The sequence below is a fragment of the Rhinichthys klamathensis genome, unplaced genomic scaffold, assembly GCF_029890125.1.
Source record: "Rhinichthys klamathensis goyatoka isolate OS25496 unplaced genomic scaffold, OSU_Roscu_1.1 h1tg000781l_1, whole genome shotgun sequence".
In the NCBI taxonomy this organism is placed as follows: domain Eukaryota; kingdom Metazoa; phylum Chordata; class Actinopteri; order Cypriniformes; family Leuciscidae; genus Rhinichthys; species Rhinichthys klamathensis.
Window position 1 is genome coordinate 500,861 of NW_026607178.1, and position 19,292 is coordinate 520,152.

At 35.0% G+C, this 19,292-nt stretch overlaps 1 protein-coding gene across 1 annotated transcript; it reads left to right on the top strand.

Annotated features, from left to right (window-relative positions):
* The first annotated feature begins 4,737 nt into the window (after window positions 1-4,737).
* itgae.2 (integrin, alpha E, tandem duplicate 2) lies at window positions 4,738-18,989 on the top strand. The gene is given in 32 exon segments (XM_056243149.1): window positions 4,738-4,866; window positions 5,082-5,184; window positions 5,314-5,393; window positions 5,542-5,615; window positions 6,334-6,463; window positions 6,526-6,579; window positions 6,670-6,741; window positions 6,890-7,011; window positions 7,118-7,269; window positions 7,417-7,570; window positions 7,814-7,958; window positions 8,434-8,504; window positions 8,625-8,745; window positions 11,285-11,412; window positions 12,283-12,420; window positions 12,514-12,717; window positions 13,492-13,619; window positions 13,753-13,895; window positions 13,991-14,136; window positions 14,314-14,427; window positions 15,198-15,268; window positions 15,399-15,522; window positions 15,616-15,702; window positions 15,798-15,877; window positions 15,975-16,055; window positions 17,419-17,494; window positions 17,578-17,679; window positions 17,766-17,795; window positions 17,920-18,000; window positions 18,376-18,462; window positions 18,541-18,651; window positions 18,746-18,989. Coding segments are annotated over 32 exon segments (3,330 nt in total). The 5' UTR covers window positions 4,738-4,799; the 3' UTR covers window positions 18,800-18,989.
* The last annotated feature ends 303 nt before the right edge of the window (window positions 18,990-19,292 follow it).

Sequence of the window (19,292 nt, forward strand, 5' to 3'; positions counted from 1 at the left end):
GCTAATTCGTACTAATTCATACGACCTCACTCGTACGAATTTGTACGATTTGTCTAAACCCACGTGATGGGTACACTGTAAAAAAAAAAAAACTGTTAAGTTTACAGGAAAACCCTGGCAGCTGTGGTTACCAGAGTTTTCCTGTTAAAAATACGGTAGCAACGTTTTAGGTTTTGCAACTTTTAACCGTATATAATTTTACAGCGATAAACCGTATTTCATTATCTGATATAATGTTAATATACTGACCTTTTGAAGTATTAATATCTGTTTTTTTCCATTGTAATACACTGACAGCCAACAATCACAGCAGTGATGAGAGTCAAATGGTCAACCAAAGCTCATCATAAGCAGCTCATCCACAAGAGAGTTAATACTTTTATACAGAAGCTGCACAGTGTCATTCACACAAACATTAAACACCATCATGGTAACATGTTGAAATTTAAAAAATGTAATAAGCATTAATTTAACAACATTAAATGTAACATAAAACCCTAATGTACATAACTGATTAGAAAAAAAACTGAGAAAATTATGAAGAAACAGTGATTTAAAAACAAAATATATCAAATGTGAAGTGTTACGCAGGGAATTGTGGGAATGTCAATTTACATTTTTTCACTGTAAATTATACAATGACTTGTTCTTTTTCACTTCCAAAAACTGTAAATTTAACGGTATTTTACAGTAAAATTAAATTAAATGTACCATTATATATATCACAGTTATTTACCGTATATAATAAGGAAACTTTCTGTTAACCAATTAACAGTTTTTCACTGTAGCATTTTTACAGTGTTTTACCGTTAAAATCACGATCATTTTTTACAGTGTAGGTTTAGGGGCGGGGTCAGGGGTAGGTCATTCGTACGAATTCATACGAATTTGGTAACTCGTAAAATATGTACGAATTAGCAAAAATCGTACGAATTTGTACGAGTGAGGTCGTATGAATTAGTATGAATTAGCCACCTCGTAAAATTCGTACGAGGTGATTGTCGTTTGAACCTTTCTGGATCCGCCATCAAATTGATAAGTTTAATTTTATCAAGTGCAGTGAGAAAAGGCTATAAATCTCCACCTCCAGCATCCTCACACGCAATATAGCAATACTAGCCGAGACTCCTTCTTTGTGTGTACAGATGTGACGTAATGACACACAAGACATGCTCGAATTTCCCGCGGAAATCCACCAGTACCACTGGAATTAAAAACATTATTACACGCTTACCGTTTTGAATCGAGCTACGGCAAGCAGAGAGTTTTGAACACTGGCTGGTTATGTACTTGCTCAAAAATTTATTTTGGATAATTGGATAATTTTTAACTCAAAAAAGTTACGGACTGCAGCTTTAATTTTAAAAAAAAGTATATATATATATATATATATATATTGAGGTCAAATAAAAAACTGAGGGCTGAGGGTAGACTAGTTTACTGTCACAGTTAGAGTTGCTGGTTTCCATATTCACCACATCCTGTAACAAAGTCAGCGTGTGATCGTCTCAGATTGTTCTATACATGTCCTCTGGCAAAACTAGTGAGTACCTACCTATAGTATGCCAGTGATAATTAAAGGGCATCTCACTCACTTTAAAAAGATTTCTAAAATAAAAGGTCCATAAAACTACACATATGTGCACATTTTGAATATAAACATATACATCAACACAATATAAAATCATTACAAAAAAAAGATAAGAAATCAGTTGTATTTAGTTGCTTTAAGTGTATGAATCCAAAAAGTCTGCGCAATTGGTCCAATGACAGTTTCCGATAAGCAGGTGAAGGCTTACGGCGTGTTACTGTCTTTTCAGCGTGGCAAAGTAATTTAATTCCAATTAAACTTTGATCTGACTCCATTTTATCAAGACCTTGAATTTAGGTTAGAATACCCATTGGTCATTTATATAATAGTTTAGCGACACATTTGATTGTTCTATTCAATTCTTTACTTTATATTTTTATAATCTATGTCGCTTTTGAACTCGTCAGTTTCAGTCACTAGGTAATTGGCTAATATCTTAGACAGTCGCATTACTCAATCAGAGATATCTTTGTAAAGCCCCCAGTGGTAAGTAGGCTATACACTTGAATTAAAGTAACGTTTACTTTAGACAGAGGTCATGGCCACTTCTACAGATATAAGCCGACCAATATTACTTCTCTGATAGCTTTGGTTTGGTCATGCCATGGTTTCCCACGTACACTTAACTAGAGTAACATTACATTAAACAGAGGTATAAGACTCACCCTATTTAGGTTGGTCGAGCAACATTTTTGTGTCCTTGAGGCAAGGCAAGGCAAGTTTATTTATGGCACATTTCATACACTATGGCAATTCAAAGTGCTTTACATAAAGGAATAAAAATAATCACAAAATAAAATCAAGGAAAATTAAAATAGTTATTCAGACATTTAAAGGAATTCAAATATCACACTATGGCAATTCAAAGTGCTTTGCATAGAAAATAACCCATAAAAGCAAGGAAAATTAAAACAGTTATAAAAGGAATTAAAAGAGATAAATGATACAGTTATAAAATGAATTAAAGTAAAAAGATGATACATAGAATAAAATCTTATTTTGCATATAGTTTTTGGCACGCCTAAGAATTCCATTGGACGTCGCCGATGGACCCGATTTTTCCCTAAAATCGGACGGGAGGAGCTCTAGGACTGACCTCGGGTTCACTGCCCCATCAGTCCGCACCCCCGCCCTCCCTCCCCCACCCAAAAAAAATCATTTGTTCGGAAGCTCTAGGAATGGAGTCGATCCAGTCCGCACCCCACAGAACCTCGAGTTAAATTGACACATCAAACTCACTACTCCACCACAGACCCAGGTCTTCAGCATTGTTTCATCTTTTAATTTCCCCAATTAAGTGGTTTATGTTTCTCTCTTACACAATTCTTGGTGCCATTTGAGTTAAAAATCATTTAGATGTTTAAAAATCGCTTAGAATCAAAAGGAAGAATACAGTGCAGTCAGTCGGACGTACAGTGGATACAGTTATAAAAAGAAGGATATGCTGATCGCCTTTCTTATTGATTTTCTCAGAGAAAAAGGAAGCAAACTCACTGCACTTGCTATCTGAGAGCATTTCACTGGGAATCTGGCTTGGGAGTGCTTGTGTTGTTTATTTTTCTGTTTATAATATTTGAGAAGAAAGTCTGTCTAGCTTTGCAGTTCCACATTGAAAGCATGGAGGCTGTCTTTTTAGATGTTATAATGGCCTACACGTTTTGTCTTCCGCCACATGGGATCAGCTTTTCTGCATTGTCTTTTCATATTTTGCACTGCTGTTGAGTTTCTCCAAGGTGCTTTTTGTCTGCCACTCTTCTTCCTGACTTTCACAGGAGCAATATCATCTATTACACTCTGTACTTTTGAGTTAAAGGACTTAAGGAGAGAATCAACAGAGTCTGCAGATATGCTTGGTGTTAAAGATATGGCCTTCATAAATAGCACATAGTGTTCTCATTTAAGCATCTCTTCTTGACAGACACAGATCTAGCTTGAATAGTAGGAGAGATCAATATGTCAAAGAAAAAACACAAATGATCAGACAGTGCTATCCTTAATAACAATCGATGAAATGTTTAGACCCTTACTGATAAGTAAATCTATGCCCACGATTGTGTGGGGGTCCGTGTACATGTTGAGTCAGATTAAAAGTATTTAAAACAGTTATGATTTCTTTTGGCATATTGGTTTCTGAATTATCTATGTGAATATAAAAATCCCCAGCAATAGCAAAACTTTCAAACAGTTTGTATTCATTGATAACAGTTCTGTGAAGTCCTTAGCAAAGGCTGGAGAGTATTTTGGAGGCCTGTAAATAATAAGTAAAATGCGTGGGGCACCTTTTAACACAATACCCAGATATTCGAAAGACGGGTAATTCCCAAATTTTACTTGCTTACATTGATATCTTTAAATAGAGCAGCTACACCCCCACTTATTAGTCAGGTAAATGTATCATGCCAATTACATAATCAATTCAAAGATAATCAATACAATAACATCTAATGCTCAGAGATAAAGAGAAAAGGTGTGTAAGGAACCTGACATAAGAAAAATGCATAATGCTGAGTGTCTTGAGGACATTCAGCATCACTGGCTGATTTAAACTATAAATCGTACCCTGCACCATTTTCAGCATCTCCCTAAATACTCAGACCAAGGCAGAAACCTAAACATGATACCAAACATGTATAAAATTGTTCACAATAAAGTTTTAACCACATAGATTTTTGGGTGTATTTCAGGTGATCTGAGCATGAGAGAGAGAGAGGCGAGAGGGGGAAGAGAGAGAATTGTAAATTGGGAGGTGATCAACTCAAGTGCGATCGAATGGGGATGTTAATATATAGCAAGAGAGTTCAGATGTTAATCTCCTTTGTTTTCTCAGAGAGTTGCCATCTCTTTCATTTCTTCCAGTTTTTCCAGTCTTACAACTTTAACGGAACTCAAATGATTCCTCACCATAGTATACAACATGTTTTTCGTACGAATAGCATATTTGTGTTCAGCCACTTTAAACGCAATTTCCTTTTCGTTTTACTGTATAGAAATATTCGCAATCACACTCTAACCTATAAACTACATACGAGGAATGGCAATTAATAAAGGACTCAATGGATACACTTCCCCAGAAAACACATGTGTGCTGTAAATGTGCTGTGTCTGAAGTGTGTTAAGGGGGAGGGTTTAACAGTCAGCAGAGGCATCTGTGCTGTTTTAGGCTACTTTCAACACCACAACGAGCTGCTTTCTGTCTCAGTGTGCCGATATGTTTTTTTTAAAGAGTGGATTTGATCTAATTCACAAAATGTACAAAGGACTGCTTTTTTTGATTGGTATGTATTTATGTACAGTGTTGATAATCAGTGTTTACAATTCATTATTTAAAACATTTATTTGTGTTTGGGCATGTTTTAAACACTTATTTGTTTGAATCTGAAAATGTCTGGGCAAAAGTAGAAACTATATTATAAAAACATAATCTTATTACTGTGTAAAAATCTGCTGTCTGAATCATTTCATTTTTTACTCATTATTTTAAATGTTACAGTCATATGCAGTGTGACCGGGTTCAATATTCAGAAATCTCCAGTGAAGCATTTTATAAAAGATGATCCACTCTTTGGGCAAACTGTTATTCAATCAAATGATGGGTTAGTAATTTATGACATTTTTTTTAAAATAATTATGTCGTTTTACTGAAAAAGATAAATAAATGTTCTTTATAATGACCTTATAGGTCATCTATTTTAGTAAAAGTGTTTTAATTTGTCCTGTTCTAGAGTTTTTGTTCCTTCCCCATCAAATGGAAAACTTTTCAGCTGCACTCTAAAGGATGAATGCGTCAATTCAAATTTGACCGGTAAGTTTGTCTTTGTCTTTTGTATCTTTTTATAGAGAAGCTCAAATTGTAAACTTAACTTTGTTAATTTCATAATAATGTCCTCACTGAATTACAGAATTACTTTCACAGTAAAAAAAATCTTATTATATCAATGTATCTTTTAAAGATGAAAAACTAAAAGGGCTGAGATCAGTAGCATCTGTAGCTTCTAGGCTGATATCAGAAGAGGAGCACATTGTGGTATGTATAAAAACAGAGATGTCAAATATGTTTGACAGTTTTTATATTCTAGAGATGTCAAATATGTTTGACAGTTTTTATATTCTCAACATGATTTCACCAAAGATTGAGCTATTGAAAACTATACTAAACGGGAAGTAAACTGCATAATCAGATAAAGTTTGCAAAAGGTTTTGTGTCTGTCGCACAACATTTTTACAGTAAAACCACAGAGAGTGTGGCTTCCCCTTCACATACGTGACAGACAGAAATGTGCCGGTTCTAAAAGACTAGAAATAGTCTTTTAGAGAGTATGGTGAAAAAATTGTCCGTGACAAGTTAAATAGGAATATTGGGATACCACAATTATTTCTGGGGAATTGTATTTTTTTAAATGTATTCGGACATTTGGGGAAATTGTTCAGGATGATGCCTGTGTGACTATCAGGAGGAAGTCATAAGCATTGTGAGTCAAAACTGTTACTTCACCCAAAACCATATGGTGACGTCACTTCCCTAGTGAAAACATCTCTAAAATAAAACAATGCACTCTTTGTCAAGTTTCAATCAGAGCGATTCTCTCACTGTTCGTAGAATTTGTAGCCACAAATTCTTATTAACAGGACATTAACATCTGTTTATTCAGTTAGAATGAAATTATAGCCGAACGCGAAGAGGAATGACTTCGGTGAAAGATACAATCGAGATATTTAGGGTTGTGTATTTTTTTTCTCCCAAGATGTGTAACCAAGTTCGCATAAAGAAGAGCTTAACTGAGGTTTTGAATGGAAATTGCCAACTGATGAATCCCAATGAGAAAGTCAAACTGAATCCTGTTGAATTTGGTATGTATGGATGATTTGATAATGGTATTTCAGATTTGAACAGACAAAATCCTACCCCTGATTTTTCTAAATCTCTTTCATCTCAGTCAACAACAACAACAACAACAACAACAACAATCGAGGTAGAAGTTTCGATCAAGGTGAGCCCACCTGAGATAAAACTAAATAATTTGTTGTGGCTCATTTAAAGAGTCTGATTGCTAATTTACATTTCTGTCAATATCCACAAGTTAAAAAGAGGACGAGAAGACAAGCCGAGCCGGACAGTGACACAAAAACAGATGAAGATGAGGATGAGGAGGGTACTAGTCTATATTTGGCCTTTTAAATGAATCAGTATTATTATTTATTAATTATGTCATGCTGATTGTGTCATACTACAGATGCAAAGAATAATGTTTTAAAAGAAACCATTATTTTTATACTGATATTTCAGAACATATTTTTTAGATGCTGGGACAGACATTGCTTTTGTGCTGGACGGCTCTGGTAGCATTAGTGATGATGACTTTGAGAGAGCCAAAGACTTCATCTACAATGTCATGTTCAATGTTTGGAAAGCATGTTTCAATGCAAGTATAAATGAAAGGATTTTATGAAAGACATTTATATCTATTTTTTAAAATGCAATTTAAAAGGTATTTTACTTAACAAAAAGAACAACAACTCTCTCCTCAGTGTGACTTTGCGATAGTGCAATATGGCAATATAATCAGGACAGAGCTCTCACTTCTAGACAATGAGGATGGTGCCAGTACCTTGCAAAAGGTCAAGGAAATAAAGCAAATTGGACATATCACAATTACTGCCTCGGCCATCCGTCATGTCCTGTGAGTTTACAATTTATGATGTGAAATACTAGACATTTTATACTGTTTATACTGCATTTTATACTGTAAGTGTTTGATTAGCATGTAGCACTTTTGTTGGTGATGCGTTAATGTCATGGTCTGACTGTTTTCATTGGTTGTTTACAGTACAAATATTTTCATCCCTGAAAATGGATCAAAAAATAACTCCAAAAAAATTATAATTGTTTTGTCTGACGGGGAAATTTTGGGAGATACGATGAAACTTGATGATGTTTTGAACATGACACAAATGAAAGATGTCAATCGCTATTCCATAGGAGTAAGTGTCCTGTTTACTGCTTAATTCTCTACCATTTTAGATGTTTAAAATGCAAATGGAATTACAATTGCAGATTTAATCTGTCCCTGTAGATACTTCTAGGTTCACCAGCCTGAGCCCTATACTAAAACACTCATATCAGCTATATTACACAGAGTTTGTTATTATATAGTTAATGATTTGTATGTTTTATTTTAAAAATAAATCTTAAAACCCACACACTTAATAACATCTTATCTTTAGGTTGGTGATGGCATTCTGTCTAAACCTAACGCAATAAAAGAGATGACCGACATAGCAGATCCTGGTCAATTCTTCAATGTTTCCAATTATGCTGCATTAGATGACATCCTGTCCAAACTGGAGAACAGTATAATTGGGGTTGAAGGTAAGAACGTTTCAAACGTTTTGCAATATAAAAGAGAAAGGCAGTTTGGTGAATGCTAAAATCTAATTGGATGAGCAGCTGTAGCCTAAATAAAAAGCTGATGTAAAATTGAACCATGCAGATATTCAGTGCAACAGCACAAAATTGACTGTGAGTGCTACTTTTATATAACATTTGTGTGAACAAGCAGTAAATTGAGTAAAACATTTTAAACAAAACATTTCCAGTATCTATTTTTGCACCGCCAAATAAAATTGTTCCAAACTAAGCCAAACCAGAATCAAGCGTTGCGCCTATAACAGTGTTTTGTGAATCAGTGTGCTTGAATGAATCAGTTGAGTGAATGATTAAAAACAGATCAAATATTCTAAAATTGACTTTGACAGTTTTTTAACTGAATATGCAATATAATATTAATGTGAGTTTTACCAAGTAAAATGAGTTCCATGCAATATCTGACCACTTTGTGTCTCAGGCACTCAGCAAGGTGCAGGATTTCAATTGCAGCTCGCAGAGGCTGGATTCAGTTCCCATATCGTGCAGGACGTAAGTAGGATTTTTGGCTTCTGATATTTTTTTTATTCACGAACTTCATGTTAATCTACAAAGAACTTGTGTGGATGTTTGATATACTATTAACATTCATTTGTTTTGCTTTTTGCATAGAAATCTGTTCTTTTTGGAGCAGTTGGTGCCTATGACTGGAGTGGTGGGGTCATTTTGAAATCCGAAGGCACTGAGAAATTTATGAATGACACTAATAATGGACCCAAATTTTCATATTTAGGTGAGTGAGTTGATTTAAAATATACAGGTCCTTCTCAAAAAATTAGCATATTGTGATAAGTATTCATTATTTTCCATAATGTAATGATACAAATTAAACTTTCATATATTTTAGATTCATTGCACACCAACTGAAATATTTCTGGTCTTTTATTGTTTTAATACTGATGATTTTGGCATACAGCTCATGAAAACCCAAAATTCCTGTCTCAAAAAATTAGCATATTTCATCTGACCAATAAAATAAGTGTTTTTAATACAAAAAAAAAAGTCAACCTTCAAATAATTGTTCAGTTATGCACTCAATAGTTAATACTTGGCCGGGAATCCTTTTGCAGAAATGACTGCTTCAATGCGGCGTGGCATGGAGGCAATAAGCCTGTGGCACTGCTGAGGTGTTATGGAGGCCCAGGATGCTTCGATAGCGGCCTTAAGCTCATCCAGAGTGTTGGGTCTTGCGTCTCTCAATTTTCTCTTCACAATATCCCACAGATTCTCTATGGGGTTCAGGGTTCAGGAGAGCTGGCAGGCCAATTGAGCACAGTAATACCATGGTCAGTAAACCATTTACCAGTGGTTTTGGCACTGTGAGCAGGTGCCAGGTCGTGCTGAAAAATGAAATCTTCATCTCCATAAAGCTTTTCAGCAGATGGAAGCATGAAGTGCTCCAAAATCTCCAGATAGCTAGCTGCATTGACCCTGCCCTTGATAAAACACAGTGCACCAACACCAGCAGCTGACATGGCACCCCAGACCATCACTGACTGTGGGTACTTGACACTGGACTTCAGGCATTTTGGCATTTCCTTCTCCCCAGTCTTCCTCCAGACTCTGGCACCTTGATTTCCGAATGACATGCAAAATTTGAGCAACAGTCCAGTGCTGCTTCTCTGTAGCCCAGGTCAGGCGCTTCTGCCACTGTTTCTGGTTCAAAAGTGGCTTGACCTGGGGAATGCGGCACCTGTAGCCCATTTCCTGCACACGCCTGTGCACGGTGGCTCTGGATGTTTCTACTCCAGACTCAGTCCACTGCTTCCGCAGGTCCCCCAAGGTCTGGAATCGATCCTTCTCCACAATCTTCCTCAGGGTCCGGTCACCTCTTCTCGTTGTGCAGCGTTTTTTGCCACACTTTTTCCTTCCCACAGACTTCCCACTGAGGTGCCTTGATACAGCACTCTGGGAACCGCCTATTTGTTCAGAAATTTCTTTCTGTCTTACCCTCTTGCTTGAGGGTGTCAATGATGGCCTTCTGGACAGCAGTCAGGTCGGCAGTCTTACCCATGATTGCGGTTTTGAGTAATGAAACAGGCTGGGAGTTTTTAAAAGCCTCAGGAATCTTTTGCAGGTGTTTAGAGTTAATTAGTTGATTCAGATGATTAGGTTAATAGCTCGTTTAGAGACCCTTTTCATGATATGCTAATTTTTTGAGACAGGAATTTTGGGTTTTCATGAGCTGTATGCAAAAATCATCAGTATTAAAACAATAAAAGACCTGAAATATTTCAGTTGGTGTGCAATGAATCTAAAATATATGAAAGTTTAATTTTTATCATTACATTATGGAAAATAATGAACTTTATCACAATATGCTAATTTTTTGAGAAGGACCTGTATATATATTTTCAGTGAAAAACTGCTGTTCAGCAGAGTCATTTTCTCAAGCATATATATATATATATATATTGTACATGTAAGGGTGGATTTTCTGCAGGGGTTCAAGCTGCAAGACTGCCGAATGACTAAAGAAACGTTATCAGCAAGATGGTAGAAAACTGTACATTTCTTGTCTATTCCACCCACTGCCACTTATACCAACGACGGAAATAAGCGCAGTTACAATAGCTTCATATGTGGGAGAGCGTTGCTATATGAGTGACAATATTGTATTGCAATAGGTAGCACTTCAAAGTCAATACCAAATCAAAACCATTTAGCACATTATTTGTAATTGAAAAGGTTTAATGACAAAATATGGTTATGGTTACACTTAAAATACCTACAAAATAGATGTATGAGATGATGTTAACTTACAGTATATAATTAATTGTACCCAGCATGTATGTAAAATGTTACCTGAGAGATAGATAGAAAGAGAGAGAGAGATAGAGAGAGAAATAGCAGAGGAGGTAAAGAGAGAGAGAGTCCCAAGAGGGACCCAGAGAGCGCCGGAGCATAAAAAGGGCAGAGCAACAGTTACAGTCTTGTTTTATCCTTTCCCTGACCATGTGACTAAAACCCAAATGTGAGACATTCAAACTGACCAATCAGATAATTACACTTCCCCCATTGTTCTAAAGGTGTGACAATTCATAGACCCCCAAAGTACACAAATCTTGGCCTACAGGCCTTGATCACTATCAGCCCCTCTGTGTCTTTGGGAACTCCAAATGGTCCTTGTGGTTAAAAGAAGGGGTGGAACACAGTAAAGCATATGTCTTTGTTAATTTCAAATGTCTTGGATTATTTTCAATCCTACATACACCTGGATAAATGAAAGGCATCTCTGTTTCATATTTGTTGTATTTCCTTCCTGATCACAGGTTATAGCGTCACTTCTGCTCATTTATCCGATAAAACTCTCTACATATCTGGTGCACCACGGTATAATCTGACTGGTGGGGTATTTATTTTTAACGGCTCCGAAAACTATGTGCTCCAGGGAGATCAGGTATTTGTAGGTTAATACTATTGATATTAACACACCAGACTGTTTGTTTTCAGTTTTGAAAGGTGAAAAATTCTAGTCACTCAAAAAAAAAAAATATATATATATATAATATATATACGTAGTGGTGGATAACATTATCAGAACAGTAAGATTTTTTAATGTTTTAAAAGAAGTCTCTTCTGCTCACCAAGGCTTCATTTATTTGATCCAAAATACAGCAAAACAGTAATATTGTGAAATATTTGTACTAATTTTAACCGTTTTCTAATTGAATGTTTTAAAAAATGTAATTCATTCCTGTGATCAAAGCTGAATTTTCAGCATCATTAGTCCAGTCTTCATTGTCACATGATCCTTGTGTGAAGTTCACAATTGCTTGAAATTTTTATATTAAAATGTTTACCTTATCTACAACCTCAGTTGGAGTAAATATGTCAAGAATTCGGATAGGGGTTGGGTTGAGGGCCAATGAAAAACTCAGCTTGATTTTAATAGGTGAAAAACAATCAAAACATCAACAATTCAGCTTTACCAACACAGAAATAAATTGCATTTTTTAAATAAATACAAATAGAAACAATTATTTTAATTTGTAAAAATATGTCACAATATTACTGTTTTTGCTGAATTTTGGATCAAATAAATGACGCCTTGGTGAGCAGAAGAGACTTCTTTTAAAACATTAAAAAATTGACCACCACCATATATTAGTCCGTTTTTAAGATGTACACATTTCAATTGTTGAATTGAGTAATCTTTAATTGGTTTACATATTATGAGTTCATAATAAATGCATAAGTATTTTTTTTTCTGATTACACTTAACCATTTGCTAATATGATAATAATTAAGTGAAGTATAATTGCCATAGGTTGGATCTTACTTTGGATCAGTTCTTTGTGCCTTGGACATTGATGGGGATCAATACACCGATCATCTATTAGTTGGAGCACCACATTTCTATAAAAATGGGGAAGAAGGCAAAGTGCTAGTGTACAGATTGAATGAGGTAAGATCATACTCTCCTTTCAGCTCATGAACGTGTGGGCCATAGTATAACATGATTTGTATCTAATTTGTTTATTTTTAAATCATCCTAAAGCAGGACCGGTTTGAGAGCGTGACAATGGAGCTGCAGGGTGATGCGGGACAGGACTTTGCAAGGTTTGGTGCAGCCATCGGCTCTATAGGAGATATTGATGGGAACAAATTCAATGATGTAGCAGTGGGCGCTCCTCTGGAAACAGATTCCTCGGGAAGCATTTACATTTACAATGGATTCAAAGATGGCCTTCAGTTTTCACAAGTGGGTACCGGCATATTTTCTTTACACTTGAGCTTTTTAATCAATCTTGGACAATATCCAGACAATTTCTGTCCAGATATTGTCACGTTTTCCCCCTAATGATCATATAGACATGGTGGAGATAATTATTAGAACAATATTTTATATTAATTATTTAAAGAGATTTTTATTAATGTCAAATTCATAAAATGAAATAATAAATAATACAAAAAGTAAAACGATTAATATCCCATTATAATATCCAGAAATTCTTAAGAAAAGACTGATTTCAGTTGGAATCACTTCAAATAGACACTGGAGAAGATCATTATGCATTTATTATGCATCAACAGCATAATAAACCAGTGATTTTTTTTAAATATGTAATACACATGATTTTGCATTTTTTGCTTCATTATCATTTACCCTAAAATTATTAAATGTTATGAACAATTATAAGCCTGCTTCTTCACAAAATATAGCTCCCTGTATCAGGGGCGTAGAATTTAGTAGGGACGCTAGGGACGTGTCCCTACCAATATCCAGTGACACTGATATATCCCTAGCAATAATTTCGATCAAAATTTAAAATATATTTAAACATTGTTGTCCCCGTCCCCACCAATTTCAAAATCAAACCTACGCCACTGCCCTGTATATATTCTATTTTATTCTAAAAATGAATTTGACCATTTTTTAAATAATAGACCTAAGATGGTTGATTTAAAGTTTGACTTTCCATCTCAATGTGACTTGAAAGGTTTTTAAATATAATTAGCTGTTTCCTCCCTATAGAAAATTTCACCCTCAAATTTTGGAATGAAACTTGTGCACTTTGGTCAGTCAGTAAGTGGCGCTCCTGCCACGGCACCAAATAAGCCTTGCATCGCTGTTGGAAGTCAAGGGAGAGTGACTGTTTTTGAGTGAGTAAAGAACATTTTGTTCGATTTTGTTACATTTTTTAAATTATATTTCAGCATACATTCTGTTTCATTGTAGGATAGGGGAAGCTTCTCTTTGGATGTTGTTTCATGTTTGTGTAAACATTTTTTGCAGGAGTATCCCTGTTGTGGTTATCAAACCAGCTATAACGATTTCACACAAGAAAATTCCTCTGACTCAACAAATGAATGAATTATCCAGCAAGTTTAGCATACTTTTAGGAGTATGTTTTAATGTGATAAAGGGAAAACTTCAATGTAAGTGTTCTGTTTCATTTCAGTGAGAATATTCTTGATCCAAAACAATCCTCATGGTTATTTTATAACCACAATTTAACTTTCTGTCATTTTAGCTGAAACACTCCCTCTTCAGTACCAAATTGACTTGGATTCTGATGTAAACAAAAAGCGTATCACTGTTGACAACAGCGATCAATTAAAAAACACTTTTATTTTGACGGCAGAAGCAGAGTGCACCCGTATCAACCTACAATATTTGGTACGTTGCTTCTTTGTTTGGTTCTTTTTTTTTTTCTACGCAACTTGTCAGAGAAGTTGTCAGTATTCATTGAATAGCAATTATTTAGAAATTAAAAAATAGAAATTATTTATTGCAAAAATTATTTGAGAGCTATGATCATTTCTTTGTGATATTGACTGATTGTCTTCTTTTCAGGGATGTTTTGATTGTTTTTCACCTATTAAAATCAAGCTGAGTTTTTCATTGGCCCCCAACCCAACCCCTATCCGAATTCTTGACATATTTACTCCAACTGAGATTGTAGATGAGGTAAACATTTTTCAGAATATTCATAATATAACAATTTCACAAGCAATTGTGCACATAGTCATCTTTCACTCATTGTTACACTACCATTCAAAAGTTTAGGGTTGGTAAGTTTTTGTATTTTAGAAAGAGGTTTCTCGCATTTATTTAATCATAAATACAGTAAACAGTAATATTGTGAAATATTGTAACAATTTAAAATAGCTGTTTTTTAAAATGTAATTTCTTCCTGACGGCAAAGCTGAATTTTCAGCATCATTTCTCGTTTCGTTTCGTTTATTTCACACGTCATCATTATGTCATTTACACACAATTTCAGAAGAAACAGTGGTCATATATAGGTCGTGTGAAAGGGAACCCCAAAGAAGCTACTAAAAGCTTATTAGCTTATTACTCCAGTCTTCAGTGTCACATGATCCTTCAAAAATCATTCTAATATGCTGATTTGCTGCTCAGGAAATTATTATTATTAGCAATGTTGAAAATACTTGCTGATTAATATTTTTGTGGAAACTGTGATAACTTTTTTAAGGATTCTTTGATGAATAGAAAGTTAGAAAGAACAGCATGTATTCGAAATATAAATCTTTTGTATACAATATAAATGTTTTTACTGCCATTTTTGATCAGTTTAATGAATACCAAGTATTATTTGATTTAAAAAATGTCTTATCCATCATCCATATTAGGCAATTTTTCATTAAAAGACTTTAAATGTATGTTTTAATATGTAATAACATTTAAAATGATCATACATTTTTTGTTATTTTTAGATTTCCTTTGAAAATGACTGCAAAGTTAAAGATTGTAAACCAAGTATTACATTATCTGATTCACAAATTAGGTATGTACTGATGACATGAATTAAATTCACTTTTAAAAGGGGGCCCTGAGGGCCCCAGCCACAGCTATTTACAAATGTAAAAATATAGTTTGATGTTTTTTTTTTGTAACTAAAATAATTTACATTGCAGTGTAACTAAGATCATAATTGGAGACACTCAAAGCTTGAATATCAACTTCAATCTCATGAATACTGAAGACCCTTCCTTTTTGACCACCCTGACTTTGACCTACCCCAGTATACTCAGTCAGAAGGTAAAAAAAACATGACCTCACCTTGCAAAAGCCAATTATCTCTGCCGTTGATGCATTTATACAGGATATCCTGTTTTGGTGTCTCACTTACAGAAAATAGAAGGTGCCACCTGCCCTGTGAAGAATGACAATCAGATACAGTGTAATATTCAACACCCTGTTTTCAAAAGAGACACACAGGTATGACTATCTTTGAAATTCTGAATTCTGATGTCATTTGGACTTGATTTTTTCCAGCAATGAAAAGTTGTTGTTGTTTTATTTTCATTTCCCAGACCAACCTCTTCGTCTCCTGGCAGCTCAATGACATCAAATCTGAATTGAGGGATTTTGAGATTATCGCTAATCTAACCAGGTTTGAGAGCTGGTTCTCTTGCTCTTTATATAAAAATCAGTTACTAATTTTTTAAATGTGCATTTAAAAAAAAAAAAAACATTTTCTCTGGTTTTAGTCAGAATAATGGCTCTCAGCTTCTGGACTCAAAAAAATATGCATTTAATGTGATGTATTCCCTACCAATCCAGCTGACTGGGTAAGTGAACAAACAACCTGATAAGTATTTTGAATTAAAGAGGTCATGAATTGAGAAATACGTTTTCTTGATCTTTTGACATGTACTATAAAATAGTCATTTATAGTCATTGTACTATAAAAACATCCAGTAAATTTCAGAAATCAAAACTTCCTAGTTAGTCCAAAAACAGCTTTTATTAAAACCAAGCTCCAAAAACAACTTTGTTCAAATTTAGTCACATTATGATGTAATGACATAAAGAGAAGGGAGGTATTTACGGTATTATAGATACAGGATCACGGGACTAAAAATTAAATTACCTTCCAAAGGATCCTAATGCTAGAAAAGTGGTTATTTACTTTCAACTATATGTGAATGTCTCAGTAGAGAATTATTTGTTTGTTCGGTACATTTCACTGTGGATTATGTGGTAAATCAGTCACAATTTCGGCACAGGCTTTACAAACAGACTTTTACTGTAAGATATGGACCCGACAGTAATGCCACAACATGTAAGTAACTGTGTTAAATCGAATGCCTAATCTGTGACCAGTGATTTCGGATATGATTCATGTACAGTCAGATGTTCTTTGTCTCAAAATATTTTTTTCGCTGTTTATGCGTCAGAATCAAGCCAGCGACTAAACGGTCAACTTTACATTATTTTTCTTAGTAGCATGAAAATAATCTGTTATTTTAATTGTGATTAAATTATATAGAGAAAGCGGTTTAAAGAACCCTCCCTTTATAATCGCTGGAGATGTCAAGAGTTTATCAGTGACTGAGTTTTGGACTCTCGCCAAAACTCCCATTATTATCAATGACGCTGTCTACACTGCACAGTGAATCTTATTTACATCGTGTTTGTACTATTAGTTATGATGAAAACATTTGTGAGAGTGCAGAAATAGAGTTGCAATGATGAGATCACTGCATTCATTCGCTCAACAGACACATCTGTCATAGGCTACAATGCTCATTGCTTCAACCTTTAATGCAATCGGAGTAGATCTAAATATAATGCTATAATCAACACTTTTCACGATTAGTTAACAGCTGTAATAGTAAAAACATAGTAAAGTTTTCGAGATAGTTCCACATATAATACTTATTTCATATGAGAAGATGTAAGCCAATCACAGCAGTGGGCGTTTACTTAATAGCAGACACGCCCCTTCCAACAGAGCGTTCAAATCAGAGGGCTGAAATCAGGGTAGAAATTGACTTTAACTTTCTAAATGATGACCATTTTGATGTAAGATATAAGTACACTTCAGGTAATATATAAAAAAAATGCAGTTCATGACCCATTTAAACCTCTTGATTTTGTAATATTTGAAGCATATGTATTATTATTTATTTATTTATTCCACAACGACAGTACAGCCTCCCCAAATAGACTCCGTATTGAAGAGGGTGCAAAAGAAGACACTCAACAGATGCAGTTTGAATTTCAGGTACAGTATATAAATCACATAAGAACCGGATAATTTTTATGTTCATATATTTATATGATATATTCTATTGTATTCTGATTCAGTTTGCAGGTGAAAATAAGTATGGCGCTACAATCGATGTAGTTGTACACATAACAAAGGACACCGACAAAACCGATCTGCACATCAAAAGTGTCAAACCAGAGGTACCACATGAAATATTTAGTGCTTAGAGTGACCATAAACAGCATGAAGGCTTTCAAATTAACATTTATTGCTCCTTTTGCATTAGAAGTGTGATTGGCAAGGAAATAAAGTGGAGGTAAGATATTACCTTAAAACATTGATCATGCTTTTAAAAAACTGTTTAAACTGTTCAACTGTTTAAATAATTAAAATATTTTCAATTTAAAATTCATTTTATATTTATATTTTTGTGCCTGTAGGGACCCCATGTCATCAAATGTACCATGAAAGAGCTGCAGAAAATCATCATTGTTGCCGATGTTTTGATAAAAGATGTTCAGGTATAGTTGCAAAGGTGCTATCACGCCATGTCGTAATTACTGTAATTAGGAGCATTAAATGTGTAAAAAGCGTTCACGTCCTCGTAGAGCTTGTAATTACAACTTGAAAGCTGGGAATTTTCTGAGAGCTCCTACTTGTACCACGTGACTGGTGTACCACCTGACCACTGCAGATTAATTTAGGTGTTGATGGTGTTGTCATAAAAACGCATAATTCCAATTGCGAGGACGTGAACAGCTCCGAGTAGAATGTCACGTGTTTTCATCTTGAAATTACGGTAATTACGACGTGGCGTGAAAGCAGCAAGTCCTGGTATAGTGATAATCATGTGCATGAACAACCTGTTTATCCAATATAACTTTTCAAACCTATAGGAAAAATCAGACAAGATCACTGCCGTAGGAAAATACAGCTTTGATGAGACCGTCTATGCTGCGAAGGATACTTCAAGGACTGTTACGGTGAATGGCAGACCCTTTTCAAGCATGCAAACATGTTATCAAGCATTTGGTGGCTGAGAGATTTTTCATGCAATGCAGGTTGAGGTGATGATCACGAAGCTGATCGTGACGTCATCTAAAGGTGCCATCATTGGAGGATCCATAGGAGGATTTCTGCTCCTTTTCATCATTATTGTCATTCTCATAAAGGTAAAAATTTGTGTCCACACACTTGATAATGATATTACACGGTTCTTTCCATTATCTCAGCATGCACTGACTCTTCATGTGATTTTATTTTCAGTGTGGCTTTTTCCGTCGCCGCCATAAAGTGGACCAAGCACAGAGTCCAAACTGAAGACTGCCAAAGCTCAGGAGGGAATATATATTCCCATATATCTTGCTTAAGTTTGTGTCAAGAAATGGTTGTTTTGGGGATAAAAGTTATAACCTTGTTTATTTCAGTATCAATGTAGTATTAATAAGCTTTTAAAGGGGTCATAGACTGGATTATTTTATTATTTTATAATGTTTCCTGGGGTGCTCTTATAATGATTTTAACATCAAATATTGTCATAATTTATAAATAAAAGGCATTTTTCAGAGCCTGATTTTAGCCTCTGATTTGAACGCTCTGTTGGAAGGGGCGTGTCTGCTGTGCGACTTCAGTGTAAACGCCCACTGCTGTGATTGGCTGACACGTTTGCATACGAAACAGCTAGCATTACATGTGGAACTCTCTCTAAAACTTTTACTACGTTTTTACTATTACAGCAGCTATCGAAATTAAGGAATTGTGGAAAGTATTGATCATAATGATCTATTCCCATCACATGAAAGGTTGCAGTGAT